The sequence below is a fragment of the Pipistrellus hanaki genome, assembly GCF_964339955.1.
Source record: "Pipistrellus hanaki genome assembly, chromosome: 15".
Lineage (NCBI taxonomy): Eukaryota > Metazoa > Chordata > Mammalia > Chiroptera > Vespertilionidae > Pipistrellus > Pipistrellus hanaki.
The window spans coordinates 20,614,541-20,630,947 of NC_140517.1; the positions used below are offsets into that span (position 1 = coordinate 20,614,541).

At 43.1% G+C, this 16,407-nt stretch overlaps 1 protein-coding gene across 1 annotated transcript in view; it reads right to left on the reverse strand.

Annotated features, from left to right (window-relative positions):
• CDYL2 (chromodomain Y like 2) overlaps window positions 1–15,922 on the reverse strand; it is a 150,736-nt gene extending 134,814 nt beyond the window's left edge. Inside the window, exon 1 of the mRNA XM_084905121.1 lies at window positions 15,464–15,922. Coding sequence (XP_084761247.1) covers window positions 15,464–15,487 — 24 coding nt within the window. The 5' untranslated portion in view covers window positions 15,488–15,922. The remainder of the gene's footprint in view (window positions 1–15,463) is intronic.
• Window positions 15,923–16,407: the final 485 nt, after the last annotated feature.

Consider the following 16,407-nt stretch of genomic DNA (forward strand, 5'->3'; position numbering starts at 1 on the left):
CTACCAAGCACCAAACTGTAAGTACAGTATATGGCAGTAAAGAAAGAGTTTCAAACACACTATGCTGCCATTTCCAACCACAAAGGGATACAAACACCTTGCCAACCAAAAGTGGGGTGTGGGAGGGGAAGCACATGGAAAAATGTACCGAGGCTCAAAAATATACTGAAGCAGTGAGACTAAGAAATGTCACTAATTGCCTTCAAAGCCAGTGTTCTCAATACTAAAGTCTGAGTGAAGGTGAACCAACACAGACCTGACCAGTGTTGCCAAGTGATTAGAGCATAGGCCCTTGGACCAAAGGGTTTGATCCCCAGCCCCAGCACATGTGGAAGGCAAGCAATCAATATATCTCTCTAATATCAATGCTTCTCTCTTTTTTTTTTCTCTTTCTCTCTCTCTGTAAAATCCATAAAAATGTATTTTTTTTTAAAAAAAAAAAAAAGGTCAACCAACACCAAAACCCCTGAAACTGGTTCCTCCACAGCACCTCTTGGTAATTACTGAAACAATATGGGTTAAAGCATGGTTGACAAATATCTACTCAGACAGATTCAAAGAGGGGCTTTCCCATTCCAATGACTCATTTCACAGGCACTTCTTCACATACCAACATAGACTGGCCAATCAATCCCTCTCTTGAATGAATGATACAACATACACAACTGTGTGTTCATGCTATAAAGCATAGAGAAGCAAGAAGATTTCCTTGTTCCTTTTCTTCTTACTGCAACCCTCAGTGACCTATACCTGGGTAAAATAGAGGCAAGAGGGTGTGAAGGTAGAAGTACCACCTACCAACAAAAGGAGGAAAGTTAGAAGGGAAAGATGAGTAGCGTGCCAGTTTAAATCTTGGCTCGACCAACAGCTTCTAAATCATAAAATGGGGATGCTAGTAGTACCCATCTTGCAGGAAGAACTAAATGAGGTGAACTTCTTGCACATGAAGAATTTAGACAATGTCTAGCACCCAATAAACACTCATTAAATGCTCGTATTACTGTTTTTCCTATTATTGTTAAGATTATGTTATACAAGAATCATAGCAAGTTGCACTTCAATAACCTCTTTATTCAACAACCAGAATCAGAGACTAGATGTCTTCCAAAGGCATACCAATTCATTAAGTCAAAAACTAATGGGATTTGCATCAGCTTCCCCAAAAAAGTCAATACTGTAGACATGGCCACACAACATTGGGCAAATAATAAAACACAGAAGTGCCTCAACATATCAAACACTTTGCCATCTTTGCCATGCTTGATAACCCAAAGTAAGGAAACAATCCATGAATTTCTACATAGTATCAAACCAGATATCAATTCAGAGGTAAAATTAGGTCTATAGTTAGAAGAGAGTCTTTGCATCCCAAAGGCAACCATTGTGTGGCTCCCTTCCTCATTCTATTAAAGACAAGACCCTTAACAACGCTGTTTCACAGGGCTCCACATGTACCATATTCTTCAATGTGAATGTGGCTTTAGGTGGCAACACAGACAAGCAAATCTAGCAATGTAAATATCAAGACACAAAAAGTTTTACCCCTTAATTTCTTATTGCAGCAGGTGCTTTGGATTTCCATTACTTGATCTGACATCCAACAGTTCGTAAATGAGTTTGGATTTCCAAGAAAAATTAAGATGTGGAGTGATCCCCATAATGTCAAGGCCTGTGACGTCAGTCAGTCGAGGCAGGTCCCGACCCCACAATCCATCAACAAGAGAATTAAACCAGATTCAAGGCTGTGCTGAGCTTCACTGGCCTCCTTTACTAAGTCTTGCATAAGAAAGCAATAATGACGTCAAGATTTTCAAGGCGACTCTACAGAATAGCCCAGGAAGAAATTGTCTCTGTCTCATGAATGATTTTAGTAAAGGCAAATAGCCAGCATTTGTATCCTTCAATTGAGTAAGAGAGGCCAACACTTGCCCTAGTTGGTGTGCCTCAGTTAACTGAGAATCATCCCATGCACCAAGAAGTCACTGGTTTGATTCCAAGTCAGGGCATATGACCAGATTGCAGGCTTCATCCCCAGTAGGGGGCATGCAGGAGGCAGCCAATCAATGTTTCTCTCTAATCAATACTTCCATCTCTCTCTCCCTCTCTCTCCCTCTCTCTTTAAAGTCAATAAGAATATTTTTTAAAAGATGCCAACACTTTTTTAATCTTTATTTTTTTTCCTTGTTTTTGAATGTATTGGGGTGACACTGGTTAAGAAAATATACAGGTATCATGTGCACAATTCCACATCATTTATACACGGTATTGTGTGTTCACCACCCCAAGTCAAGTCTCTGTCCATCACCATGTATCCCCCCCCCATACCCTCCTCACCTCCCCCATCCACTCCCACAGCAGTCACCACACTGTTGTCTCTGCCCATGAATTTTTTCTATTTTTTATCAATCCCTCCACTCCCTCCAGTCCCACCCCCCAACCAACAACAGCTATCAGCTTACTCTCTATCCATGAGTCTGTCACTATTTTGCTTGCTAGTTCAATTTGTTCATTGGATTCCACATATAAGTGAGATCATATGGCACTTGTCTTCCTCTGACTGGTTTATTTCATGTAACATAATGCTCTCCTGCTCCATCCATGCTCTCATAAAGGGTAAGAGATCTTTCTTTTTTACAGCTGCATAGTATTCCATTGTGTAAATGTACCACAGTGTTTTTACCCACTCATCTATTGATGGCCACTTAGGCTGCTTCCAAATTTTGGCTATTGTAAATAACGATTCAATGAACATAGGGGTACATATACTCTTGAAATGGTGTTTCAGGTTTCTTAGGATATACTCCAAGAAGTGGAATTGCTGGGTCATAAAGCAGTTCCATTTTTAATTTTTGAGGTAACTCCATACTGCTTTCCACAGTAGCTGTACCAATTTGCATTCCCACCAACAGGGCACCAGGATTTCCTTTTCTTCATTTCCTCACCAACACTTGTTTGTTGATTTATTGATGACAGCCATTCTGACAGGAGTGAGGTGATATTTTATTGTGGTTTTAATTTGCATTTCTCTAATGATTAGTGATGTTGAGCATCTTATCATCTATCTATGGACCATCTGTATGTCATCTTTGGAGAAGTGTACAAAGGTTCACAGATAGGTCCCTCAAAGGGAACTGTCCTCCGCCCCAGGAACCATCCCGGCTCAAGAACATACTCCCTCCCATCGGCTGCCTCCCAGCAGTGACTGGCCGATGCAGGATTGGAGGACCCAGTGCCCTTGCCTTGATCTGGGACATTTCTGAAGGGCCAACCAGCTTCAGAGCTGCCCATACAATCAGAGGAGACCTCAGCAGTAACCTCCCTGCAGGTCAGTTTCACCATCTGTCCGATCCTACTTTCCTCACTTCCTTGCAGGTATATCTCTAGAGTGCATTCTCTAAATACAATTCTTCATTTCAGAGTCCATTTCCAGGAAATCCAATGTAAAATGAATGGTGTGCACCAAACTGGGCCAAGCCACTGAGGCTAAAGAGGCAGAGTTGCCAATGCAGAGGCAGCTGAAAATCTCGCAGCTGTCTTTGTGTATGTCGGCATGAAAGGGACTCTGTCACAGGCAGGACCTCTACAGAGATGGGTTACTCTCCATCTAGTCACCAACTGTGCTGAGGGACAATGGCTTGAATGTTTCCATTCATTTCATGGGACTGTTATTACCTAATAAATCTACACAAGATCTGCTAGGAGGCAAAATGGAAACTTGAAGTTCGAGGACAATCTGAAGGAATCCTCTTAGAAAAGGGAGAGAGTAACACCAAACAGGAAGCCTTAAAGGAAGCTCACTCAAGAGAAGGCCAAGGTGTCCTGGAAGCATAGGCTTGATCATTTCCAATGAGTCACTCAACAAGTATTTGTTAAAATGTTATGATGTTCCCAGCCAAGTGTCACGAGAGGGGAATACCATCATGAAAATGCAGACATGGTCTCTACCTTTACAAAGGTTAGAATCCAACAGAAAGTGCTGGAGCTCAGCAATGCAAGTCTTTCCCCTATCAAAATGTTTCTAGGACACCTAACATAAAATCAGAAGCATTTGGTAATTTCTTAGTGAAGATGTCATTTGTAAATTTAACTTATGACACTTTTTTATCACTGAGTTAACTCAGGAGCTCAGTAAAAAACTATTTTCATTAATAGCACCATTTTTAAATGAGGTCCGAGGATGCTAGCTGTCTTCCTAGAACAGCCTGGGAAAGTTAGTTTTCAAATAAGAAATGATCTTGATTTTCTCTGAAACATGGTTATAAGAGGCAGCAGGTTTGGTTTGTTTTGATCATTCTGTTTTGCAATCTCAGAGCATTCTGCATTCTAACCGAGCTTGAAGTCTAAAAGAAGAGATGAAGGAAATGTCTGTTTCATGGTTGAACATCTAACATAGAATAACTGCTCACATTCCTTCTCTCAAATTTAAAAGTCAGGGCAGAAGGACCTAGAACTCTCAGTAAGCCCAACATTACATTTTTTATAATGTATAAGAATACAAGGTATTAGACATTTGGTCATTATCACACACTATTACACCACATCTAGAACATTCACCAACCACCACAACCTGAACCTCGAGTCATTTCTAATTAGAAACGACCAATTAAATGCATTGTGCTATAAAACATGTTTGCTTGTACATTCTGTGTGAGGAGATATTAACAGGCCTGAATTTTTTAAAACCACTGCAGAACTACAACATTGCTAAAACAATGTACATACCAGAAGTTCAAATATATGTCCAGACATGGCAGGAAAAGCTCTCTTCTTTTTTTTTTAATTTAAATTTTTGTTGAAATTATTACATGTCTTCTTTTTCCCCCATTGACTTCTCCCTGCCCACTCCCACTCTCCAGCACATGCCCTCACCCCCTACTGTCTGTGTCCATTGGTTATGCATATATTCATGCATACAAATCCTTTGGTTAATCTCTTAAATCCCCTACCTCCACCCACTCCTGCCTTCCCTCTGAGGTTTAACAGTCAGTTCAATGCTTCTATGTCTTTATTTTTGTTCATCAGTTTATGTTGTTCATTATATTCCACAAATTAGTGAGATTATCTGATATTTGTCTTTCTCTGACTTATTTTGCTCAGCATAATGCTCACCAGGTCCATCTATGCTGCTGCAAAGGGTTCTTTTTTTTTCACAGCAGCATAGTATTCCGTTGTGTAGATGTACCACCGTTTTTTAATTCACTCATCTTCTTATGGGCTCTTAGGCTGTTCCCAAATTTAGCTATTATAAATTGTGCTGCTATATGCACAAGGGTGCATATATTCTTTCTGATTAGTGTTTCGGATTTCTTTGTGGGGTGACTAGGTCAAATGGGAGTTCAATTTTTAATTTTTTTAGGAAACTCCATAGTTTTCCACAGTAGCTGCATCAGTCTGCATCCCCACCAGCAGTTCCTTTTTCTCCTCATCCTCACCAGCACTGTCATTTGTTGATTTGTTGATGGTAGCCATTTTGACAGGTGTGAGATGGTACCTCATTGTTGTTTTGATTTACATTTCTCAGATGATTAGTGACTTTGAGCATTTTTTTCATGCCTCTTGGCTTTCTGTATGCCCACTTTCGAAAAGTGTCTATTTAGGTCTTTTGCCCATTTTTTCATGGATTAGCTTCCTTTTGTTGAGTTGTAGGAATTCCCTATAAATTTTGGAGATTAAATCCTTATTGGTGATAACATTTGCAAATATGTTCTCCAGTACAGTGAGCTTTCTTATTGTTTTGTTAGTTCCTTTTGCCACGCAGAAGCTTTTTACTTTGATGTAGTCCCATTTGTTAATTTTCTCCTTAGTTTTCATTATTCTAGGACCTAGGTGATGTGTCAGTAAAGATATTGGTATGAGTTATGTCTGATATTTTGTTGCCTATGGATTTTTTAAATATTTTTACAGTTTCCTGTCTTGTGTTTAAGTCCTTTATCTATTTTGAGTTTATTTTTGTATGTGGTGTTAAGTTGCTTGTCTGTTTCTTTTCTTTTCTTTTCTTTTTTTTTTTTTTTTTTTGCATCTATTAGTCCAATTGTCCCAACACCATTTATTGAAGAGACTGTCTTTTTAAAAAATATATTATTATTGATTTTTTTTTTTTTTACAGAGAGGAAGGGAGAAGGATAGAGAGCTAGAAACATAGATCAGTTGCCTCCTGCACACCTCCTACTGGAGATGTGCCCACAACCAAGGTACATGCCCTTGACCGGAATAGAACCTGGGATCTTTCAGTCTGCAGGCCAACGCTCTATCCACTGAGCTAAACTGGTTAGGGCAAAGAGACTTTCTTGATTCTATTGTATGTTCTTACCTCCTTTATCAAATATTAATTGAGCATAATTGCTTGGATCTATTTCTGGGTTCTCTATTCTGTTCCATTGTTCTATATGTCTGTTCTTATGCCAGTACCAGGCAGTTTTGAACACAGTGGCTTTGGAACATAGTTTGATATCTGGTATTGTGATCCCTACAAGTTTTTTCTTCTTTCTCAGGATTGCTGTGGGTATTTGGGGGGTTTTATTATTCTGTATAAAATTTTGGACAGTTTGTTCCAAGTCTGTGAAATATGCTATTGGTATTTTAATGGGGATTGCATTGAATCTATATATTGCTTTGGGTAGTATGGACATTTTAATGATGTTGATTCTACCAATCCATGAACATGGTATATTCTTCCACTTGTTTATAACTTCCTCTATCTCTTTTTTCAATGTCCTGTAGTTTTCTGATTATAGATCTTTTGCCTCTTTGGTTAAGTTTATTTCTAAGTATCTTAATTTTTTGTTTCAATGGTAAATAGGAATGTTTTTTTAGTTTCTCTTTCTGTAAGTTAATTATTAGTATATAAAAATGCCATCGATTTCTGAGTGTTAATTTTTTATCCTGCTACATTGCTGAATTCATTTATTAAATCTAGTAGTTTGATGGAGTCTTTAGGGTTTTCAATGTACAATATCACATCATCTGAGAAAAGTGACAGTTTTACTTCTTCTTTTCCAATTTGGATACCTTTTATTTCTTCTTCTTGTCTAATCACTATGTCTAGCACTTCAATACTATGTCAAACAGAAGTAGTGAAAGTGGGCATTCCTGTTTGTTCCTGTTGTTAGGGGAAATGGTTTGTTTTTGCCCATTGAGTATGATGTTGGCTGTAGAGGTTTGTCATAGAAGGCTTTTATTATGTTGAGATATTTTCCATTTATTCTCACTTTGCTGAGAGTTTTTATCAAAAAAGGGTGGAAAGTTTTATCTGAGGTCTGCTCACCAAAAAAAAAAAAAAAGTTGACCTCTCATCGATGTTTCTAACTCTCTATCCCTCTTCCTCCCTCTCTGAAAAAAATCAATAAAATATATTTTAAAAATAAAAATAAATAAATAAAAATATGGTCTATAACTACATGTGGGTGTTAGGGGTTTTTTTATTTTATATTTTATTGATTTTTTACAGAGAGGAAGGGAGAGAGATAGAGAGCTAGAAACGTCAATGAGAGAGAAACATTGACCAGCTGCCTCTTGCACACCCCCTACTGAGGATGTGCCCGCAACCAATGTACATGCCCTTGCCCGGAATCGAACCTGGGACCTTTCAGTCCACAGACCGATGCTCTACCACTGAGCCAAACCGGCTTTGGCGGTGTTAGGTTTTTTTAATGATCACATTCTGAATAACAGTTTAAAAGACATTCATGGCTGCAGCCTCAGCACTTACCATAGTTCTAGGCACATATTTGACAAACAATAAATATTTGGTTGATGGGTTATTGAACAAGACTATTTTTAAATAAAATAAAATAAAATCCAGAATTTGTATAAAATTCACCATTTGTTAGTATTAAAACGTAATTTTTAAAGCACTGGACAAGATGACAAAGAAATGAAAATCAAAGAGGAAAATTCCTTCACTGAGAATCTGAGAATATGGTGGTGACCTTTGGCAGGGAAATTCCTGGTGTGGCAGAGTGTGGCCCAGAGCCCCGGTCCCACAGATGTGTCCTTAAAGTTTCCAGGCTGACAATCCTCTGAGTCATTTACAAAGCAATGTAGTGGGTGGGTCAATGCTGGAGATTCTGAGAGAGATAGGGTCAAGAGGGAATAACTGGGAATAACGTCCTTTATAGTAAGAGAAAGCAGGGTGTGCAATGACAAACTAATGGCCCTCCAAGGCTTCTCAGGAACTAGTTACTTTATTAGTCCTGGTCACCTGGCGGGGCTGTCACTGGAGCGATGTGACCTTTGGAAGCTGCAGCTTCTATCCACTGAGTGGTGAAATGTCAGAAGGAAATGATGCACTAAAAGAAGGGGCAATAAAGAGTGGGTTGGGACAAGAGGAGCTACTCTTCATCATTCACTCAACCACCAGAGCCAAAGGATGACTCAAGGTAGAACCAGGAGAGGGCTACCCTAGAGGTCTAGCACCTGCCTATGCTGCCATCCCTAACGTGGCTCCACTGGAACAACTATAGTTGATAACAAGTCTGAGCAGGGTTCTTGGAACTCTAGATGTATATACAAATAGATGACAGCTACTAGCAAATAAGGTGTTTATTGAAGAAGTAACAGACCCAATCAGGAGAGTTTTCAAAAACAGAAGAGATCTCATTTTACAGCAGAGGCCACAAAGGTTCAAAAAGATTAAAAGAATTATCTGGCCCTAACTGGTTTGGCTCAATGGATAGAGTGTCTGCCTGTGGACTGAAGGATCCTGGGTTTGATTCCAATCAAGGGCATATGTGGCCTCGATCCCCAGTAGGGAGCGTGCAGGAGGCAGCTGATCGGTGATTCTCTCTCATCATTGATGTCTCTATATCTCTCTCCCTCTCCCTTCCTCTCTAAAATCAATAAAAATATATTTTTTTTAAAAAGAATTATCTGGTCACACAATGTTATCAAATGGTGATGTGTGAACGGAAACACTGTCTGTTTCAATCAGGAATCATCCAGAGAAGCAGTACCACAGAATATATGTATTAATTTATTGCAAGGAATTGGCTTACATGGTTGTGATGATGGCTAGGCAAGTCTAAAGTACATAGGGCAGGCCATTAGGATGGACAAGATGGAACTCTTCCAAGCTGAAGCTGGTGTCCACAGATGGAATTTCTTCTTCGGGGAAGCTTCAGTTCTATTCTTAAGACCTTTCAACTGTTTGAATCAGGTCCACCAGAATAATCTAGGACGACCTCCCCTGGTGAAGTCAACTGATTATGGACTTTAATCATATCTACCAATACCTTTGCAACACCTGGATTCGTGTTTGAATGAATAGCTGAAGACTGGAGCTAACCAAGTTGACACATAAAACTGACCATGACATTTATTTATCAGTAGTGTTCCATCCAATCTACCTCTCCTCTCACAAGAATGCTAGTGTGGCAAAACCTTAAGGAAGAACTTTATCTTCTTGTTCTCAACTTGTAAAATCACTTTCTTGAACAAATTTTACTTAGCAAGGTTCTGTATGACTACATTATACATGTCCTACTATTTTTCTCCATGTAAAGCCATTGAACACACCAGATTGTCATAGGTCAGTGAGAGAAGAATTTGTAAGGTTTATGAAAAATTACTTCTTCTAAGCATGTAGGGCCCAATAACCCAAATTCTATATACACTACAACATTTTATTATCCAAGTTATACAAAATAGCAGAGCATGTAATCCATTCTCCCATTCCATCCTTGGATAGCACTTTCACTCACTCCTCGCTATCACACCCAAGATTCTTAAGTGTCACCCAAATAAGGAGACTTTACATGCACATTCCTCATCATCACACTGCCATCAAGTCCTCCCCCAGCTGCCCATACACTGTATGGAACAGATGCTCCCCCAGGTGATCAATGACTTACTGGTTATGAAATCCAAGGGATACTGGTTGTTGACCATATCTTCTTTCTTGAAGTGTAATTTTTCACTGCCTTCCATAACAACAAAAGCCTCTTGTTTTTCCTCTTCCTCTCTTGCTAGTCCTTGTATATCTGATCTTTCTCTTCTTCCATTCTTTAAATGACCATTTTCTGCAGTATTCCATCATTGGACCTTCCTCATGTTTATACACTGTCATTGGCTTTTATTATAATCGATTCATAAATGATCCCCAATCTTTAGCTTCATGCTAAATAATGTGTCTGAGCTTCAGACTCACATGACCTGCCACTATGGACATCTGTATCTGGATGTCCGACAAACACTCTGAATTCATTGTTCTTTCCGCTGCCTTCAATCAATGTGTCTTCTTAGGTTCTCTATCTCCATGACTGGTCCCACCAGACACCTGATGGGCTAAAATACTGTCAATAAGGTTTTATTTGAAAGGGAGAGGGGAGAATGCAGCTGAACAATCACACTTTCTAGCTCCTTTATAGCTAGATGACCATGTAATTAGGTTCCAGCCAATGAGCTGAAAGCAGGATTGTATGGAACTTCTAAACAGCTGTGTATAGAAGATGACTCAACTTCTTCCCTTCCCTCCTTCTTGCTTCTTCCTTTCCTTTATGAAGAAGATGGCTAGGGCTCCATGACCATCCTGGAACAAGTAGTGACCTTGAGGACAGAGGCCACAGCTGAAGATGAATGAGACAGAGGGAGCCTGGTACCCTGAGAGCTTCATAAAGCATAATACCAAGCTGGAACTCCATGCTTATTTCAATTCACTTTTTTTTTTAAATCTTGTTTAAGTTACTGTATATTTTCTATTATACGCATCCAAACATAATACTGACTGATATATAAATTGTGTTCTTTTTAAATCTTTTGATTACACCCAGATCTCTCCATCTCCACTACCACTCCCTTAGTTCAATCCACCAACACTGCTTGTTTCAGTTACTGAAACAGCATATTAACTGGTCACCCTGCTTCTAGTCTTCTTTCAAACTAATCCATTGTCCATTTCTGGAAATCAAACCAACAACCTTTCAGTGAATGGGACCAAGCCCAGACAACTAAGCCACACTGGTCAGGGTGTAAATTGCTTTGACTCTATCTCCCACCAAACCATAGGCTCATTGAGAGCATAATGTCTTCATCCCTCTAGTGCTTGACATATATTTGGCGTTCTATTAATGTGAAATACATTGTGCTGGTGCTATGAATTTAACCATATCTATACCTCTCCTCACCATCCAAAAGATGCAGAATAATCCATATCATTAGAATCTAAATGTTTGTCTCCAATACATATGATTTTCCATAGTAACAATGCCTAAGCACAAGGCTGTAAGGGATGACTGACCTGTTAAGGGCAAACACTAGCCAGATGGAGACTCAAGCAAACTGTATTTTTATTAGATTTGTTTTTGGGCTTGATTCTCGTTATAAAGTTCAATAGATTTCAACAGTTTGCCTCAATCCATTTTTGAGAATAAGCCCTGCTATTTTTTAGTGCCTGATTTTTCAAAACACAAGGTGTACATATATCACTATAGCAGAAATCCCTATGCTCATCTCAGCAGCAAAGTCAATTTTTAACTAAATTTCTTTCAAAACTAAAACTATCCTATTATTGTTGTTATTTGTTTTGTGTGTTTTTGGAATGAAATTCAAGCAGTATTTTCATACACACACACATTCACACATACACACACAATCACATGCACATATATGTTAAATAAATATCAACGCATGCATCACTCCAAAAAAAGACATATGGTACATTTCATCCTTTTAAAATAGACTTTGGGAAGTATAAATAACTGAATGTTGACAAATACACAAGGAACTATCACTGTCAAGCCCATCTCTATAAATTTGGCCACTGCTGACTTACTCTATAGAAATACAGCATTCCCTTTGAACATTTTTGCCAAGTGCAGACCTCCTCCACAATACTAGCTAACACAAGGGGGGGGGGGGGTAAATACTGTCCAAAATCCACATGAAAAGCCACATGGTTGAAGCTTAGATGCATTCAGTCCTTCTAATGAATAACAGTGTAGTTCTCTGGAAAGGGATTCTCACTTCCTTCCAGAAGGAACCGACGGCCACCCCTACACATGGTGTTAACACCACTAAGAGACCATGAGCCAGGGAAGAAAAGAGAACAAAGAGTAACACCACAAGGATAACAAAGGTCACCCGATGTACTTTATGTATACTTAATTCAGTCTTCTGTACACTGATTAGGTCAACAAGTATCTGAATGTGCAAGGAGTTAGGGACACAGAGATGGACAAGACAAGAGAGAACTGGGTTCCTGATACCCAAACATCTTAACAAACGATTGGCTAGAATCCTGGTATTGCAAGCTCTAATGCTTCCTGAAGCCAGATAAGCAATGTGAGAGTGAAGGAGAATGGGCATATGGGAATAGGGAGTGTGGGACAAGGACAAACTAGAGATCACATGATCCCTCTAACGTTATTTAAATCCATTTTTCTTATGTACCTTTGAGGTAAAGCAACATACATAGACTGGCTCATAGACTACCACTTTATGACCCTTGTGTTTAGCAGAATGTAGACCAGAGCACCTGGATAAGAGATTTCCTTTTGTATCCAGACAGATACCTGGTGCTAACATCAACCAATACTTAAGATCATTTTTCTGTAAGTGATGGCTATAATACAACAAATGATGAGAATTCTGCTATAGGAAAAACTATAGAACAACTACCAAGATCCAAAATTTTGAAAACTGAGCTTGAGTCCCTATTTCTTTATTATGATTGAAGAGTGCTATTATATAATCAAAGTTTTCATTTTCTGACCTAAAAATCTCTATTTGGGGAAGGTTTACGCTTTACAATTTAGTTATCTGAAATACCGAAGAGAAGATGAAAAATCTCTATAACTCAAATCACATCTTCACCAGAAAGGGTCAAGAATAATGTCAGTAGATACACAAGAGAAATATACCAATTACAAATGTAATAGTTCATAGCTCATTCAAAATGTGGTTTCTTGGTTAGAGGTTCCAAAAAGCCATTTTATAAATAGTCAAATATATATTTAATGTAATACCAATATTGAGCATTAGATCAGTTTCCTTCTCTTTTTTCTTTCAAGGTCAATCAAAGTACTAAATCCAAGCGTTATCCTTAAGTAAACATCCTATTTTTTACACACACACAACAAATTTACAGTTAAAGCTACATATGTTAATGTACAATTAGCATTTAATTGTTTTTTAAAGCTCAATTTGGACAACAATTTAAATTCTTCAGTATATGTTAACTGGTGTAGACATAAGCTATAAAAATGTTGACATTGGTTATAGTCTCATAATTCAATTTAGCCTTTTAAGTAATGTCTATACAAAAAAAAAAAAAACAGCCACAGGAAAATTATTTTATTTCTAGTACAATTACCTACTATCACAGAAGTAATTATTATTATTGTCCTGTTTATTGAATTCCAATAAGAACTCTTGAGGTGCTAAGACAGTTCCAAGGACAGTGTGAAAACTCCCCTTTTAATGGACTCATCTGGCAACTATAATTACCAATGTTAAGGAGGGCAGTTTCAGATGAACATTAAACAAGAAATTATCCCCTGAAGATTCATAAGTTCCAAACTTTACATGGGTAAGTACTGACAGTTCCTAATATGTTCTCTTAACGCCTTCATAGTGTAACTTTTTACTCAGGGATAGTCAGCAGCTCTTAGATGACTCAACAACAATGGGTAGAAAAATCCACACTCCCAACGAGATAAGTTTTGCCCCTGAACAATATTTACTTTTGGCCAATGCAAAAATAGGGCTAGTTATATTTCCAAAAGCTCAATCAAACCTCCTACTTTACTGTGCTTCAACTTTTGATTTCAGAAATTGCTCTGCCATCTTGACACAAACCAGAGTGCTTCCTGGGTGACCCAGTGGCCATGATCTGACAGAGTTTTTCACCAAGTTTCTACCCAACTTCATCTTCCTTATTGGCATAGAGATGAGGAAGGCAGGAGAGAAGAGGTCAACTTGCATCGTTCTCTCAATGAGTGCTAAAATCCATCCCACCTGAGCCCACCTGCTAGGGGTCCCTGAGTAGGCCTCACCAAGTCCAGAATCATTAAAAGACCCTAAGGGCACAGGAAGCCATGATGCTAACTTGCTTGTCCTCCATTCTTCTCATGCCAGCCAGCAAATCCACCATCTTGAAAAAATGTCAGCTGTTCAGAGGGCCAGAGAAAAGAAGCTCATGGCAGGTGAATCACCCCTGCATTCTCTTCTGGGTGAATCACCCCTGCCGTCTCTTCCCCGCGAGGCCAATACTACCTTTTCAGGCTTCTACCAAAAACTTTTTACCCAAAGCCTCGAGAACCAGGGTGAGTGTTAATGGAGTCAAGGTCCACGCTGACTGATGAGGCTTGTTTCTTGGAGGACCAATAGGCCTTCGGGCTGCAGATGGCTGGTCTCTTAGCTTCCCCATCCTGACCCTTCTCTTGGGGACCAATACCTCTTCGGGGGCACTCTCCCCAAGGAGTACAAGTTGTTCTTATTTTATCCACTCATGGGGAATCCAAACGCATGAACAGTTGTGTCCAGAGCTAATAGCTAAAACCTAGCTTCCCATAGGCCATGGCTGTTGAGTGTTTCAAAGATGACAGATGAATGTCTATCTTGACCACTTTTTGAGACGCTTTCCAAAGTATCAGGTGCAGATGGTGTGTACCTGGAGGCAGGTATCTGCTGAAGATGACAGAGTGCTGGGAGCCCTGCTCCCATCCCATGTCTTCTGGCCACGTGTTACCACCACCCACCTTCCACGTTCTCTTCCTTCCACCGCTGAGGGCCATCTGCAGCGCCCCCTTCCGCCCGCAGCGAGCACCACACCTGCAAGGACCGCCCCCCACGCCACCCCGGCCTGGAGGGCTCCTCGCCCTGTCTGGGGCAGCAGGTGGGGGGAGGGGGCGCCGGCCTGGGGGCCCCGGAGAGCGGTTTGACGGGGCGTCTCCCGAACCCCCACACCCTGCGGCCGCCTCCCCGCACCTCCCCCACCAGGACCGCGCTTCGCCCGGGCTGGGCTCCGCTCCCACCGCCCCCCCTTCTCGCAGCCCCCCCACCCCCGCCTCTCCCGCGCCCCCGGCCCACCCCGGGCCCCGCACCTCCCGCCCCGCACCCGCCCCGGCCGCGCCGCGAGGCCCCCCGCATTCCCGGCGCGTCCGGCTCCGACTTTTACCTGTACTTTCTGTACTCGAGGGCGAGAAACACCTCCCCGGGACCGCTACCTCCCCCGCCCCGGCTCCGCCCGGCTTCCTCCTTCCCCTCCCAGGCCGCAAAGTAGATGGAGTAAGAGAGTGTGTGTGCGCGAGAGAGAGAAAGAGAAAGAGGGAGCGGGAGCGGGCGCGGGCGCCGCGGGAGGGCGGGCGGGCGGGAGGCGCGCCCCGGCCCCCGCCGCCCTCCGGCCGCCTCAGCCGCCGCCGCCGCCGCGAGCCCGGCAACTCCGGCCCCGGCCCCGGCCCGGGCCCCGCCGCCCGCCGCCCGCCGCCGCCCGCGGGCTGGGGCCGCCCGAGCCCCCGCGTCCCCATACCTCGTAAAGGTCCCCAGAAGCCATGCCAGGCTGCGGAACTTGGCTCGCCGGGGGTGCGCGTCGGCTCCTCGCTCGCGCCCTCCTCCGTGCGTGTGCGCGGGGGGCGAGGGTGCGCGTGTGTGCGCGCGGGTGTGTGTGTGTGTGAGTGTGTGTGTGTGTGACTGTGTGTGTGTGTGTGCGCGCGCGGCGTGTGGAGTAAACTGTGTTTTTGCAGAATGACAGGCTTGGGGGCTGCCTATGCGCAGAATCAGAGCGGGCGGCGGCGGCGGAGCTGGCGTAACCGGCAGCGGCGGCGGCGGCGGCGGCGGCACCAGCGCGGGCAGCAGCGACGGCCGCGCAGCGCGCCCGGGTGGCACCGACGCGGCCCCGAGCGCCGCGGCCCCCGCGACCCGGCGGCGGCGGCGGCGGTGGCTGCAGCGGGCAAACGGCTCGCCCCGGCGCCGCCTGCCTGCAGGAAGCCGCCCCGCGCCCGCCGCCGGCCCGGACGCTGCTGCCACTGGGCGAGTCCCCGCCCCCCGGGAGCCCGGCCCGGCCCCCGGGGCGGGAGGGGGGCGGGGGCGATGGCGGGGCCGCGCCCCGGGGAACCGGTCCGGTGTGGGGGAACGCTGGGGCCCGCCCCGCCGCCCCGGGCCGGCTCCCGAGGTCGGCCGGTGGAGCCCCCCGGGGGGGACGGGCCAGGTGCTCGCCCTTCGAACCTGGGCCCAGGCTGCGAAGGGGCGGCCGGAAGACAGGTAGAGGGCTATGGTGACAGGTCGCAGGACAGGGGCCCCACGGGGAGCTCAGAGAGTCCCAGGTCCTCACCTCTTCCCGCCACCCCAGAAAGGGAGTGGGCGCCGCCCTAGAAGACCTGGCTCCTCGGGGCTGCATCCCCGGACCTGCGCTGCATAACCCCTTCCTCCAGGCTGGTTTGGAAGACGTGGAGGCCACAGGGAAGAGGGAAGAAA